The 14,885-nt window shown below is 39.4% G+C and overlaps 1 protein-coding gene and 1 pseudogene across 1 annotated transcript; both read right to left on the bottom strand.

Moving 5' to 3' along the window:
• Positions 1–1,886: 1,886 nt before the first annotated feature.
• Positions 1,887–3,366, bottom strand: LOC116803477 (annotated as a pseudogene).
• Positions 3,367–5,947: 2,581 nt separating this feature from the next.
• LOC116803485 (SRSF protein kinase 1-like) lies at positions 5,948–7,715 on the bottom strand. Its single transcript, XM_032727180.1, has 2 exons — positions 7,692–7,715; positions 5,948–7,588 (listed from the first exon to the last, which is right to left on the bottom strand). The coding sequence occupies exons 1-2, from the start codon at positions 7,713–7,715 to the stop codon at positions 6,557–6,559; spliced, it is 1,056 nt and encodes a 351-aa protein (XP_032583071.1). The 3' UTR covers positions 5,948–6,556.
• Positions 7,716–14,885: the final 7,170 nt, after the last annotated feature.

Genomic DNA, 14,885 nt, shown 5'->3' with positions numbered 1-14,885 from the left:
AAAAAGTTTAATAAGAGTAAATACGATAATTCCAGACCAATGAAGAGCAAGATACACAGCACATTCCTAATAATGCTTAGTTGCATATTTTCATTTATCAACATCGTTAATTGCAGCAATTCAAAACAGGAATAATGGAAATTCCAACCACCTACGAATACCATTATTTGAGTATAAACATAACAAAGACAATGCTAATGTTCGAAAACCTAGTAACTGAAGCAAATGACTATCCCAATGTACCACAGATACAATATTTAGGCGATAAACTAAATTGGGAAGTAAATGGTTTAAGAATTATTCAGCGAAGCCAAAGAGGTCTTTTAAACGTAGTAGGGAAAGCTTATAAATACTTATTCGGTACATTAGATGAAGACGACAGGGAAGAGCAAGAAGAAAAAATTAATAACATGTCAGAAGACTCCGTAAAAACCCATGATCTAAATATGATTGTCGACATAATCAACAGAGGTATTGACATAATAAATAGGCTCAAGTTAGAAAAAGAACAAAACCAACAAATTGCAATACTTATATTCAACCTACAACAGTTCACAGAATACATAGAAGATATAGAGTTAGGTATGCAATTACTAGACTAGGAATGTAATGATAATTAGTTTGACTCTGTATTTAGCATATAAGCTTAAAAATATACCTTAGAAAATTATTGTCAAATATTGTAAACAAAAAGAAGAACACCCGCACCTAGAAACTAATGTCAATGAAAATATTCAACTAGGAAATCATATTATGCTATATCCAAATTTATGTGACATATCCATAAGTCCCTAAGACTTAAGCACATGCCTACACACTAACACACATACAACATGCACAACCAAATACACCCTAACTATTGGATTCCAGATAAGAATAAGATTGTCATATGATCCTCAAGACCGGGTTGAGTGGAAAATTCCCAACTCCAAATAAGTCACCCACTGGTAGACTAAACATCCGTCCCCTAATTTTTCTCTTTCTCTTCACTTGATCAGATCCCTTAAGTCCAAAGTTCATATCAGAAAAGCTCGATACCGAGGTTTGGACGTCAATCAAATTAGAATAATTAGATGAGTTCAGTTTGAGACCTAATTGTAATCGGTCGGTGTTCTTCAACAAAAATAAAAAATTGTAATCATTCAGTGAAATAAAATTATATTTTTTTCACATATGAGTATTGCAAACATTAAATTATATATAGGGCAGAAAAATTTCATAAATTTTGTGTGGCTCTAGTCTTGAACATTTATCTATTTGATAAAGCTGCAATTATTTTGCGCTTGCTCTACTATTAAATGTTGAACAATACGATTTTTTTGAGGCGGATGCTTTAATTAATTATCCTTAAGGTTACTTTCACTTGTGGTTGTTACGTTATAAAAAAGCATTCGCTTTTCTATTTCAGGTTACGTGTTTAAGAGTTACTAATGCCATTTCAAATTGATCATGTCGATCACTAAGCCGAGGATAAACTAATTAACTACGTGCTCATTATTGTTGCTCAAGTTTCTGCATCCATGTACATATACATATGCTTATAAAAATTCAGACGCGCTGCCCTACTACCCTATTCCATCGAATCGACGATGGCGCGTGTGAGACACCCATCGATGGATCGACTCCATTTCATTTAACTACGTACTCTTATAAATGTAGATTTGCCGATTCGCATCTCGGGTAAATGTACACTAACACATATATGGTTTCTATGCGGCACTTGCTCATGCTCTACCATCGCACTCTTATGCGTCGCTTTAAATAAAAATGAATAATGGTATCGAGAACTGTCGAGCAGTTTCGTGGGGACTTGTTCGTGTAGGCGGTAATACAATATTATAATTTCAATTTAATTGAGTTAACTGGATCACGCAGACTGCTGTAATGCTGGCTGGCTGCTGATGCTTTGGTGGTTGCTGAAGTAAAAGGGTGGCACGCAGCCAACAACCAGGTTGCATCGTATCTTATCTAAGCCACGGGTGCTGCAGACACTCCGCAGCGGTGGCACGCTTGTTCGGATCGAGCTCGAGCATGGGCTTAAGGAACGAAGCGAATGACGCCGCATCGTTTTGCGACCACTCGTACTTCTCCAGAAGAACGTCCATTAGGCCCCAGGGCTTAAGGCCCGACATATTTCGTAGCTCGCAGGAACGGGTAAACGACTTCGCCGCATAGGTGCCGTTGGACCCAGCAGCTCGATGATGTGGGCCAATTGGTCCTCGTCGCGGGCGTACGATTCGCCGGAGTGTGGCTCAAAAAGATACTCACCGGTGGCCAGTTCGAATACCATGCATGCAGTGCTCCACATATCCGCAGAGGTGTTATAGGCCGCAACGATAATAACTTCTAGTGACCGATATTGGCGAGTTTGAATGTCCTCAGTCAAGTGATTATTAACCCAACAAGATTTGCACAGATCGGCGATCTTTACGTTGACATTGCATTTCTCTAACGCCGGTTCCTGTTTAGCCTTGTGCTTTGCTGGCGGCGGCGGAGGAAGTGTTGGCAGGGTTAGATTCGAATGCGGTCCATTCGTAGCCGAAGATGTATTCTCCACGGAGCGTGAGCGCACATGAGGCTCGTCCACGCACAGGAAGACATTCTCGGGCTTTATGTCCGTGTGGATGATCTGGCAGCACGTGTGAAGATAGTCAAGACCCTCCAGCACCTGGCGGGTAATAGCTTTGACGTTGGCCAGTGGAATACCGCGTAATTGGGACTTCCGTATGAGTTTCAGGAGATTGTCACCCAGCATCTCGAACACAATACAAATATGGGTGCCATTAAGGCCGGTGATCTTGAAGTCGTCCAGCATCTGGACGGTTTTGCGACGTCTTGGATTCGATGGATCGGTCTCGCGCACCGTCTTGAGTATCTTTATTTCGTCCCTTATCGTCTTGGCAAAGTGCGGTGCCGACTTGAAAATTTTAATTGCCACATATCTCATTGCCTGCAAGTCCCAGCACAGGCAAACAGTATAGTAGTCGACCCAGCTCAATTTACGGATGACATGGATCTGCCGAAAAAAATTTGCATTAATCTGCTGATCTTCTCGAAAAGGAACAAAGTTCAACGGTTTGGGAAGAGTAGCGCAGTACCACTTAGGGAAATTAAATTACCAATGATCTTTTCGGATGGCTCATAATCCATTTTAGTTGCAACACTGTCACCTCACGACTGACCAAGCGCGACTAGACGAACGCGAGAGCTGCTCTCCGCTTAAATTCAATTAAAATACGACAGCGAATGCAATTGAGTGCGTTTTCACGGGGCTACTTCTATATTACAGCACAAAGGCCTGAAAGGTATGGTATGGTGCCAGAATCAGTAGATTGGCATTTGGAAGCTCCAAATATTCTACTGACAATGTATATGAACTTCACGTTTATTACAAGGCCTGTTTTATATTTTGTAAACTCTAGCAGCTCCTATCAAATATAAAGTTTTTTTTTTGTAAGTTTTATTAATTGGAATCTACAGCATAGGCATACCAATATATATGTCTCAGATCATTTAAATAAAACGAAATTTCAAATATAAAGTTTTTTTTTTTGTAAATTTTATTAATTGGAATCTACAGCATAGGCATACCAATATATACATTGCTTATACATTACTTTACAATTTAAACTCCTTTAACAATATTTAATTGTTTTTTTTTTATTTCATGAAAAATAATTATAATAATCTCGATGGGAGAGCCTTCTTTTTCTCGGGGGGTGGATAAGCCTTCTCGCCAGGGTGTTGGGGTGGGAACCTAGTCGCCGCATATAACTTTCCGCATGGGTCCTCAATACATCGCCTATCTTTGGAATATTAAGATCTCTTTCTATATCTCTGGTTCACATGTACCTGGGGGAGTTACATAGTGATCTAACTACTTTACTTTGAGCAGCTCTTATTTTATTCAGATTAGTTCCGGCCGTAATTCCGTATACTTGCAACGCATACTTCCAAATTGGGGTCAGGATGTATTTATACAGGCGAACTTTATATGCCAATGTAAGTTTGTTTCTCGGTGATAAGAGCCACGACATTTTTGCAGCCTTTGAAAGTACTGCTTTGTTGATCATAGTCGTATGCCTTTGAAACGTTAGTCCTCTGTCCAAAATCACCTCGAGGTATTTGTAGAAGGTGGAGCCGAGCATGGAAATTCCAGAGCAGTTCAAAGGCCTTTTTGTGAATGTGACGCAAGCAAATGTGCTTGCAATTAATGCCGATATTCCTGGTTGCATCACTTATGCTTGTACTCCTGACCATTACCGCGGTGTCATCCGCTTAGGTTGCAATAAAAACGTTTTCGTCTTCAACTTCTGTACAGCACCAGGAATCCGGCATATCAGAAGTATACAGCGAATAAAGAGTCGGGCCTAAAACACTGCCTTGGGGTACGCCTGCTGAGATTGTACGCGTAGACGATTTGTCGCCATCGACAACCACACTGAACTGTCTGTTCGATAGAAAGCTTTTGATAAGAAGAAATAGCTGTGGCGTCAAAATGGTGTTAAGCTTACTTAGAAGACCATCATTCCAAACTCTATCAAAGGCTGGTTGTATATCCATGAATACAGCTGTTGTATACATCTTGTCCTCCATTGCCTCCAAAGCAAAGTTTGTCACTCGGTGAAGCTGTTCTGGAGTGCCATGACTTTTTCGGAAACCGAACTGCCACTTTGGAATAGCTTAGCTCACGCTTGGAAGTTTGAGGATGCGTTCTAATATTACCCTTTCCAACATTTTCCTAGCGCGGGTAGAAGACTAATGGGCCTATATGCATCTACTTCAGTGGGTTGCTTTCCAGGCTTCGGAATCATCTGTAATGATGAACTCCAATTAAGAACACAAGTCCGTTTTAAAGTTGAATGCAGCCGTCGGGCTGACTTTATATTTATTCAATTTATTCTTTTGATTTTAGAGTAGGCAGAAATGGTTATGCCAGCTCAACGTCTACAGAGTATCTGATTTTACAGTTTTGAATATATTTGGACTTAGGCTAATCCGCGTAGCTGCGCTGCCGGGTACGCCAGCGGCGGAGCGGCGTTCTTATGTATATATTATATATCTAGGCTTATCGGGAGAGCGAGCTATGTATGTACGTATGTAGGTATGCAATTACTAGACTAGGAATGTAATGATAATTAGTTTGACTCTGTATTTAGCATATAAGCTTAAAAATATACCTTAGAAAATTATTGTCAAATATTGTAAACAAAAAGAAGAACACCCGCACCTAGAAACTAATGTCAATGAAAATATTCAACTAGGAAACAATATTATGCTATATCCAAATTTAAGTGACATATCCATAAGTCCCTAAGACTTAAGCACATGCCTACACACTAACACACATACAACATGCACAACCAAATACACCCTACACTACTCCGGATCTAACTATTGGATTCCAGATAAGAATAAGATTGTCATATGATCCTCAAGACCGGGTTGAGTGGAAAATTCCCAACTCCAAATAAGTCACCCACTGGTAGACTAAACATCCGTCCCCTAATTTTTCTCTTTCTCTTCACTTGATCAGATCCCTTAAGTCCAAAGTTCATATCAGAAAAGCTCGATACCGAGGTTTGGACGTCAATCAAATTAGAATAATTAGATGAGTTCAGTTTGAGACCTAATTGTAATCAATCGGTCGGTGTTCTTCAACAAATATAAAAAATTGTAATCATTCAGTGAAATAAAATTATATTTTTTTTCACATATGAGTATTGCAAACATTAAATTATATATAGGGCAGAAAAATTTCATAAATTTTGTGTGGCTCTAGTCTTGATAAAGTGCCAAATTTGGTGTATCTGTGTCTTGAACATTTATCTATTTGCTAAAGCTGCAATTATTTTGCGCTTGCTCTACTATTAAATGTTGAACAATACGATTTTTTTGAGGCGGATGCTTTAATTAATTATCCTTAAGGTTACTTTCACTTGTGGTTGTTACGTTATAGAAAAGCATTCGCTTTTCTATTTCAGGTTACGTGTTTAAGAGTTACTAATGCCATTTCAAATTGATCATGTCGATCACTAAGCCGAGGATAAACTAATTAACTACGTGCTCATTATTGTTATGTTCAGCTCAAGTTTCTGCATCCATGTACATATACATATGCTTATAAAAATTCAGACGCGCTGCCCTACTACCCTATTCCATCGAATCGACGATGGCGCGTGTGAGACACCCATCGATGGATCGACTCCATTTCATTTAACTACGTACTCTTATAAATGTAGATTTGCCGATTCGCATCTCGGGTAAATGTACACTAACACATATATGGTTTCTATGCGGCACTTGCTCATGCTCTACCATCGCACTCTTATGCGTCGCTTTAAATAAAAATGAATAATGGTATCGAGAACTGTCGAGCCTATGTACAGGTTTCGTGGGGACTTGTTCGTGTAGGCGGTAATACAATATTATAATTTCAATTTAATTGAGTTAACTGGATCACGGAGACTGCTGTAATGCTGGCTGGCTGCTGATGCTTTGGTGGTTGCTGAAGTAAAAGGGTGGCACGCAGCCAACAACCAGGTTGCATCGTATCTTATCTAAGCCACGGGTGCTGCAGACACTCCGCAGCGGTGGCACGCTTGTTCGGATCGAGCTCGAGCATGGGCTTAAGGAACGAAGCGAATGACGCCGCATCGTTTTGCGACCACTCGTACTTCTCCAGAAGAACGTCCATTAGGCCCCAGGGCTTAAGGACCGACATATTTCGTAGCTCGCAGGAACGGGTAAACGACTTCGCCGCATAGGTGCCGTTTAACAAAATGTACCGCGGTATTGGACCCAGCAGCTCGATGATGTGGGCCAATTGGTCCTCGTCGCGGGTGTACGATTCGCCGGAGTGTGGCTCAAAAAGATACTCACCGGTGGCCAGTTCGAATACCATGCATGCAGTGCTCCACATATCCGCAGAGGTGTTATAGCCCGCACCGATAATAACTTCTAGTGACCGATATTGGCGAGTTTGAATGTCCTCAGTCAAGTTATTATTAACCCAACAAGATTTGCACAGATCGGCGATCTTTACGTTGACATTGCATTTCTCTAACGCCGGATCCTGTTTAGCCTTGTGCTTTGCTGGCGGCGGCGGAGGAAGTGTTGGCAGGGTTAGATTCGAATGCGGTCCATTCGTAGCCGAAGATGTATTCTCCACGGAGCGTGAGCGCACATGAGGCTCGTCCACGCACAGGAAGACATAGTCATAGTCAAGACCCTCCAGCACCTGGCGGGTAATAGCTTTGACGTTGGCCAGTGGAATACCGCGTAATTGGGACTTCCGTATGAGTTTCAGGAGATTGTCACCCAGCATCTCGAACACAATACAAATATGGGTGCCATTAAGGCCGGTGATCTTGAAGTCGTCCAGCATCTGGACGGTTTTGCGACGTCTTGGATTCGATGGATCGGTCTCGCGCACCGTCTTGAGTATCTTTATTTCGTCCCTTATCGTCTTGGCCAAGTCCGGTGCCGACTTGAAAATTTTAATTGCCACATATCTCATTGCCTGCAAGTCCCAGCACAGGCAAACAGTATAGTAGTCGACCCAGCTCAATTTACGGATGACATGGATCTGCCGAAAAAAATTTGCATTAATCTGCTGATCTTCTCGAAAAGGAACAAAGTTCAACGGTTTGGGAAGAGTAGCGCAGTACCACTTAGGGAAATTAAATTACCAATGATCTTTTCGGATGGCTCATAATCCATTTTAGTTGCAAACTGTCACCTCACGACTGACCAAGCGCGACTAGACGAACGCGAGAGCTGCTCTCCGCTTAAATTCAATTAAAATACGACAGCGAATGCAATTGAGTGCGTTTTCACGGGGCTACTTCTATATTACAGCACAAAGGCCTGAAAGGTATGGTATGGTGCCAGAATCAGTAGATTGGCATTTGGAAGCTCCAAATATTCTACTGACAATGTATATGAACTTGATGTTTATTACAAGGCCTGTTTTATATTTTGTAAACTCTAGCAGCTCCTATCAAATATAAAGTTTTTTTTTTGTAAATTTTATTAATTGGAATCTACAGCATAGGCATGCCAATATATACATTACTTATACATTACTTTACAATTTAAACTCCTTTAACAATATTTAATTGTTTTTTTTTTTTATTTCATGAAAAAATAATTATAATAATCTCGATGGGAGAGCCTTCTTTTTCTCGGGGGGTGGATAAGCCTTCTCGCCAGGGTGTTGGGGTGGGAACCTAGTCGCCGCATATAACTTTCCGCATGGGTCCTCAATACATCGCCTATCTTTGGAATATTAAGATCTCTTTCTATATCTCTGGTTCACATGTACCTGGGGGAGTTACATAGTGATCTAACTACTTTACTTTGAGCAGCTCTTATTTTATTCAGATTAGTTCCGGCCGTAATTCCGTATACTTGCAACGCATACTTCCAAATTGAGGTCAGGATGTATTTATACAGGCGAACTTTATATGCCAATGTAAGTTTGTTTCTCGGTGATAAGAGCCACGACATTTTTGCAGCCTTTAAAGTACTGCTTTGTTGATCATAGTCGTATGCCTTTGAAACGTTAGTCCTCTGTCCAAAATAACCTCGAGGTATTTGCAGAAGGTGGAGCCGAGCATGGAAATTCCAGAGCAGTTCAAAGGCCTTTTTGTGAATGTGACGCAAGCAAATGTGCTTGCAATTAATGCCGATATTCCTGGTTGCATCACTTATGCTTGTACTCCTGACCATTACCGCGGTGTCATCCGCTTAGGTTGCAATAAAAACGTTTTCGTCTTCAACTTCTGTACAGCACCAGGAATCCGGCATATCAGAAGTATACAGCGAATAAAGAGTCGGGCCTAAAACACTGCCTTGGGGTACGCCTGCTGAGATTGTACGCGTAGACGATTTGTCGCCATCGACAACCACACTGAACTGTCTGTTCGATAGAAAGCTTTTGATAAGAAGAAATAGCTGTGGCGTCAAAATGGTGTTAAGCTTACTTAGAAGACCATCATTACAAACTCTATCAAAGGCTGGTTGTATATCCATGAATACAGCTGTTGTATACATCTTGTCCTCCATTGCCTCCAAAGCAAAGTTTGTCACTCGGTGAAGCTGTTCTGGAGTGCCATGACTTTTTCGGAAACCGAACTGCCACTTTGGAATAGCTTAGCTCACGCTTGGAAGTTTGAGGATGCGTTCTAATATTACCCTTTCCAACATTTTCCCTAGCGCGGGTAGAAGACTAATGGGCCTATATGCATCTACTTCAGTGGGTTGCTTTCCAGGCTTCGGAATCATCTGTAATGATGAACTCCAATTAAGAACACAAGTCCGTTTTAAAGTTGAATGCAGCCGTCGGGCTGACTTTATATTTATTCAATTTATTCTTTTGATTTTAGAGTAGGCAGAAATGGTTATGCCAGCTCAACGTCTACAGAGTATCTGATTTTACAGTTTTGAATATATTTGGACTTAGGCTAATCCGCGTAGCTGCGCTGCCGGGTACGCCAGCGGCGGAGCGGCGTTCTTATGTATATATTATATATCTAGGCTTATCGGGAGAGCGAGCTATGTATGTACGTATGTAATATGCATTTGGTCGGCGTGTAAATGCTGACCATGCACTTATACTTTTTGGCCTTCAAGTGGGCAATGCACTTATACTTCGTGGCCTTGGGGTACGCCTGCTGAGATTGTACGCGTAGACGATTTGTCGCCATCGACAACCACACTGAACTGTCTGTTCGATAGAAAGCTTTTGATAAGAAGAAATAGCTGTGGCGTCAAAATGGTGTTAAGCTTACTTAGAAGACCATCATTCCAAACTCTATCAAAGGCTGGTTGTATATCCATGAATACAGCTGTTGTATACATCTTGTCCTCCATTGCCTCCAAAGCAAAGTTTGTCACTCGGTGAAGCTGTTCTGGAGTGCCATGACTTTTTCGGAAACCGAACTGCCACTTTGGAATAGCTTAGCTCACGCTTGGAAGTTTGAGGATGCGTTCTAATATTAGCCTTTCCAACATTTTCCCTAGCGCGGGTAGAAGACTAATGGGCCTATATGCATCTACTTCAGTGGGTTGCTTTCCAGGCTTCGGAATCATCTGTAATGATGAACTCCAATTAAGAACACAAGTCCGTTTTAAAGTTGAATGCAGCCGTCGGGCTGACTTTATATTTATTCAATTTATTCTTTTGATTTTAGAGTAGGCAGAAATGGTTATGCCAGCTCAACGTCTACAGAGTATCTGATTTTACAGTTTTGAATATATTTGGACTTAGGCTAATCCGCGTAGCTGCGCTGCCGGGTACGCCAGCGGCGGAGCGGCGTTCTTATGTATATATTATATATCTAGGCTTATCGGGAGAGCGAGCTATGTATGTACGTATGTAATATGCATTTGGTCGGCGTGTAAATGCTGACCATGCACTTATAGCCTTTTTGGCCTTCAAGTGGGCAATGCACTTATACTTCGTGGCCTTGGGGTACGCCTGCTGAGATTGTACGCGTAGACGATTTGTCGCCATCGACAACCACACTGAACTGTCTGTTCGATAGAAAGCTTTTGATAAGAAGAAATAGCTGTGGCGTCAAAATGGTGTTAAGCTTACTTAGAAGACCATCATTCCAAACTCTATCAAAGGCTGGTTGTATATCCATGAATACAGCTGTTGTATACATCTTGTCCTCCATTGCCTCCAAAGCAAAGTTTGTCACTCGGTGAAGCTGTTCTGGAGTGCCATGACTTTTTCGGAAACCGAACTGCCACTTTGGAATAGCTTAGCTCACGCTTGGAAGTTTGAGGATGCGTTCTAATATTACCCTTTCCAACATTTTCCCTAGCGCGGGTAGAAGACTAATGGGCCTATATGCATCTACTTCAGTGGGTTGCTTTCCAGGCTTCGGAATCATCTGTAATGATGAACTCCAATTAAGAACACAAGTCCGTTTTAAAGTTGAATGCAGCCGTCGGGCTGACTTTATATTTATTCAATTTATTCTTTTGATTTTAGAGTAGGCAGAAATGGTTATGCCAGCTCAACGTCTACAGAGTATCTGATTTTACAGTTTTGAATATATTTGGACTTAGGCTAATCCGCGTAGCTGCGCTGCCGGGTACGCCAGCGGCGGAGCGGCGTTCTTATGTATATATTATATATCTAGGCTTATCGGGAGAGCGAGCTATGTATGTACGTATGTAATATGCATTTGGTCGGCGTGTAAATGCTGACCATGCACTTATACTTTTTGGCCTTCAAGTGGGCAATGCACTTATACTTCGTGGCCTTCGAGTGGGCGATCATGTTACATCCGCCCTGGGTCTAACTGCGTGCATAGACATAAACATAAACATAGCACCAAAGTGCTGCCATATGTTAATATGCTATTTTATTTAATTGTTCTTAATATTGCATAGGCACATACTACATCTCCCTCCTTTTGAAAAATAACGTAATGAAATGAATGATTAAAGAGATATTAAAAAATATATATATATTTTCATTGTATTTTGCAAAGTAAAAGTTTTGTATTATAATGTAGGGGTACTATAAACCCTCTTATTTAAATAAAACAGTAATGCTGGATTTAGCCTCTTAACTTTATTCTGTACTTTGCATTTCCACTTCAGCAATCGACTGACTCCCTCTCCGTTACTGATCTGCCTCTCTGCTTGTTGCTACAGAGATGTTGCGAAACAGAGAGAATGCCACCCGAAAGCGAACCATGACTTAATGTTTATACACTTAATGTTTATATACTATGTTGCTATACTGTACTTATGTATGCGTACCTCTAGCCTACTACAATAATGTTTTTATTGGTTTTTTATTTGTGGTTGGCCAACCAAACAAAATGTATTATGAATTAAAAATTTTTAACCTATCTTTATGGACTATCTGTTTTTTATTTTTATTTCCTATAATTGTAATGTTGTCATTATCTCCTATTTCTGAAACTAAATATGGTCCTAAATAATTATTGTCAAGTTTATGACCCGTTTCGTTTTTAAGTAATATCTAATCTCCTATTTTTAATTCAAAGTTACTAATATTTCTATCATATTTTATCTTTCTATCGGCTTTTGCCTTGTCTAACATATTTTTAGCTCTTCTATATGCTATTTCTAATCTTAGCTTAACTTCTTTTGAATAGTCATCCATGTTGTAAATAGGATCTATTCTGTCTATCCTGTTAAAATCTATGAACTGTCTTGGTAATCTTCCAAATACTAATTCATATGGACAATATTCATGAACTACCGATGGTGTTGTGTTGAAACAATAAGTAAAATATTGTATCCATATATCCCAATCGGTTTTGTCAACAGATATATATGAGCGAACATACTCGTTGAAAGTTCTGTGACTTCGTTCTATTGTTCCTAATGTCTGGTGATGGTGTGTTGTTGAAGTAATGTTTTTTATCTTCATATATTTGCACAGGTCGTCTATAATTTGGTTTTTATATTCCGTTCCCATGTCCGTTATGATTGTTTTCATTGGACCGTACTTTAAAATAAAATTTTCGAATATAGCCTTAGCAACTGATCTTGCACTTTTATTTGGAATAGGTACCGTTACCAAATATTTTGTTAAATCGCAAATGATAGTAACAGCATACTCATTTCCGTTTTCTGATCTTGGCAGTGGACCAATGGTGTCTATCAAAACTATATCAAATGCTGTTGCTGGCGTTTCTGTTATCGTCAAAGGTGTTTTAGTATGTTTTGTTGTCTTGGCTTGTTGACATTTTAAACATGTTTTAACATATTTACTTATTGCCTTTGTCATTTGTGGCCAATAATAATAGTTTTTTATTTTCCTCAGGGTTCTAGAAATTCCTGAATGGCCTCCTTCTGATGGATCATCATGATATTTAGACAGTATTGCTTTTATTTGAACCTTATCATTTTTATCTATCTTAGTCACCTTGTTTAATAGCGCTATTTTTAAGTTTTTTAGTATTTTATTGCCCTTTTCTTTAAAATTCTTTATAGTGACAAATTCGAAGATTTGTTCACTTGGTGACAATTGTGTTTGAATGATGCTATTTATTCTTGCTTCTTCATTAAGCCTTTGAAAAAATTGATCTAAATCGATTATTTCATTAGAATAAAAATTAGTCATATCAAAACGTGTTATAATTTGTTTTCCTCTTTTCAACAAGCACTTATGCTTGTCTATTTTGAGTATAATATATTTTTTGGCATCAATGTTATTGATTACCTGATAGATATTGGGCATTTTTATATTTTCTTTCTTATTTGGTTCATGCAATTTTTCACCTGCGCAGGTATTTTTCTGTCTTGTTATAGATCTTGTTGTGACCTATTCATCACTTTAAGTTCTCCGATGGTTATTCGGGACAATGCGTCTGCAACATGATTATCTTTCCCCTTGAGATATTCTACTGTGAATTCAAACTCCTCCAAGTCTAGTCTCATTCTGGTTAATTTTTAACTGGGGTTTCTCATCGAAAAAAGATATGATAGTGGCCTATGGTCACTTTGTACTAAGAAATGTCTACCATATACGTATGGTCTGAAGTGATTTATTGCCCAGTGAATAGCTGCTAGCTCCTGCTCTGTAGTGGACTTATTACTTTCGCCTTTTGTAAAACTTCTTGAAGCGTATGCCACTGGTAGCTGTTGACCGTTATGGTCTTGAGATAGTACCGCTCCACATGCTTGTTTACTAGCATCTGTGGTTATGCAAAATTGTTTGCTGAAGTCTGGGTACTGAAGGAGTGTTGGTTTCATTAATTCCCTTTTAAGATATTCGAATACCTCATGGCATTCGCTTGTCCATTCAAATGGAACATTCTTTTTACAAAGCCTCGTTAAGCGGCGTGATTTCTCAGAAAAGTTCTTAATAAATCTTCTGTAATAATTGCAAAATGCCACGAATCGTCTAGCTTCGTCTGCGTTTACTGGTTTGGGGTAATTTTTTATTACCTCATATTTAGAGTCATCTGGCAATATACCTTTGTCAGTACACTTGTGACCTAAATAAGTAACCTCTTTCATAAAGAAAGTGCATTTTTCTGGATGTAGTTTTTAATTATGTTGCCTACATAATTTGAAAACGTCGGTTAGATTTTTAAGCATGTGCTTTTCAGAACAGCCTATGACTAAATCATCCATATACAGAAATGCTTGCGAAGGCGTTAAGCCTGAAAATGCAAGAGTCATCATTCTTTGGAAAGAATTTGGGCTATTTTTAAACCAAATGGTAATCGCGTGTAGCGGTATGCTCCTGTTGAAGTTGAGAATGATGTTGATTTCTTGACCTTTCGTCTAATTCTATTTGATGAAATCCTGACATCAGGTCTAGGCACGAGAAATATTTTGCTCTCCTAATTGATCAAGATATCTTCTATTCTAGCTAGCAGTTTCTTGTTGATTTGGCGATAATCGACTACTAATCGCCATCTCTTTTCCGCCGAGTTAGGCAGTGATTTCTTGGGTACCAAGAGAAGTGGGCTATTATATTCTGAAATAGATGGTTCGACAATGCCATCTTCTATTAATTTGTCAACTTGCCTTTGAATTTCTGGCTCTTGACTTTCTGGCATTCTATAGTTTTTGATATAGACTGGAGTTTTGTCATTTAATCTCAATTTTTGCTTATAAAAATTATTAGCTGATATGGTTTCTGTTTCAAGACCAAAAATATCGCTATATTCGGTGCATAATTTTGTTAAATCGCTTTTGACTAAGGATGGAAATTTAAGAAGTTTTAATACTTCTGAAGTTCTTTGTGCACTATTTTCTATATTTGCATTGTATACATCATAATCATCCAATGATTCGCTTTTTATATTTGCGCTACTTACTATAGCGTCTTTTTCAGTTGTATTAATAATTCGAATCAAGACGTTCTGAGTGTTTAC

The sequence above is a fragment of the Drosophila sechellia genome, unplaced genomic scaffold, assembly GCF_004382195.2.
Source record: "Drosophila sechellia strain sech25 unplaced genomic scaffold, ASM438219v1 Y_39, whole genome shotgun sequence".
Taxonomy (NCBI): domain Eukaryota; kingdom Metazoa; phylum Arthropoda; class Insecta; order Diptera; family Drosophilidae; genus Drosophila; species Drosophila sechellia.
Note: the sequence above shows the minus strand (reverse complement) of the source record. Positions and strands in the feature narration are given on the sequence as shown.

What these genes read in the sequence shown, in the direction of transcription:
- LOC116803485 (XM_032727180.1), bottom strand. Translation starts at nt 7,715, where the DNA reads ATGAGCCATCCGAAAAGATCATTG. An exon ending in GCCATCCGAAAAGATCATTG is followed by an intron (nt 7,589 to 7,691) that starts GTAATTTAATTT and finishes TTTTTTCGGCAG; the next exon opens with ATCCATGTCATCCGTAAATT.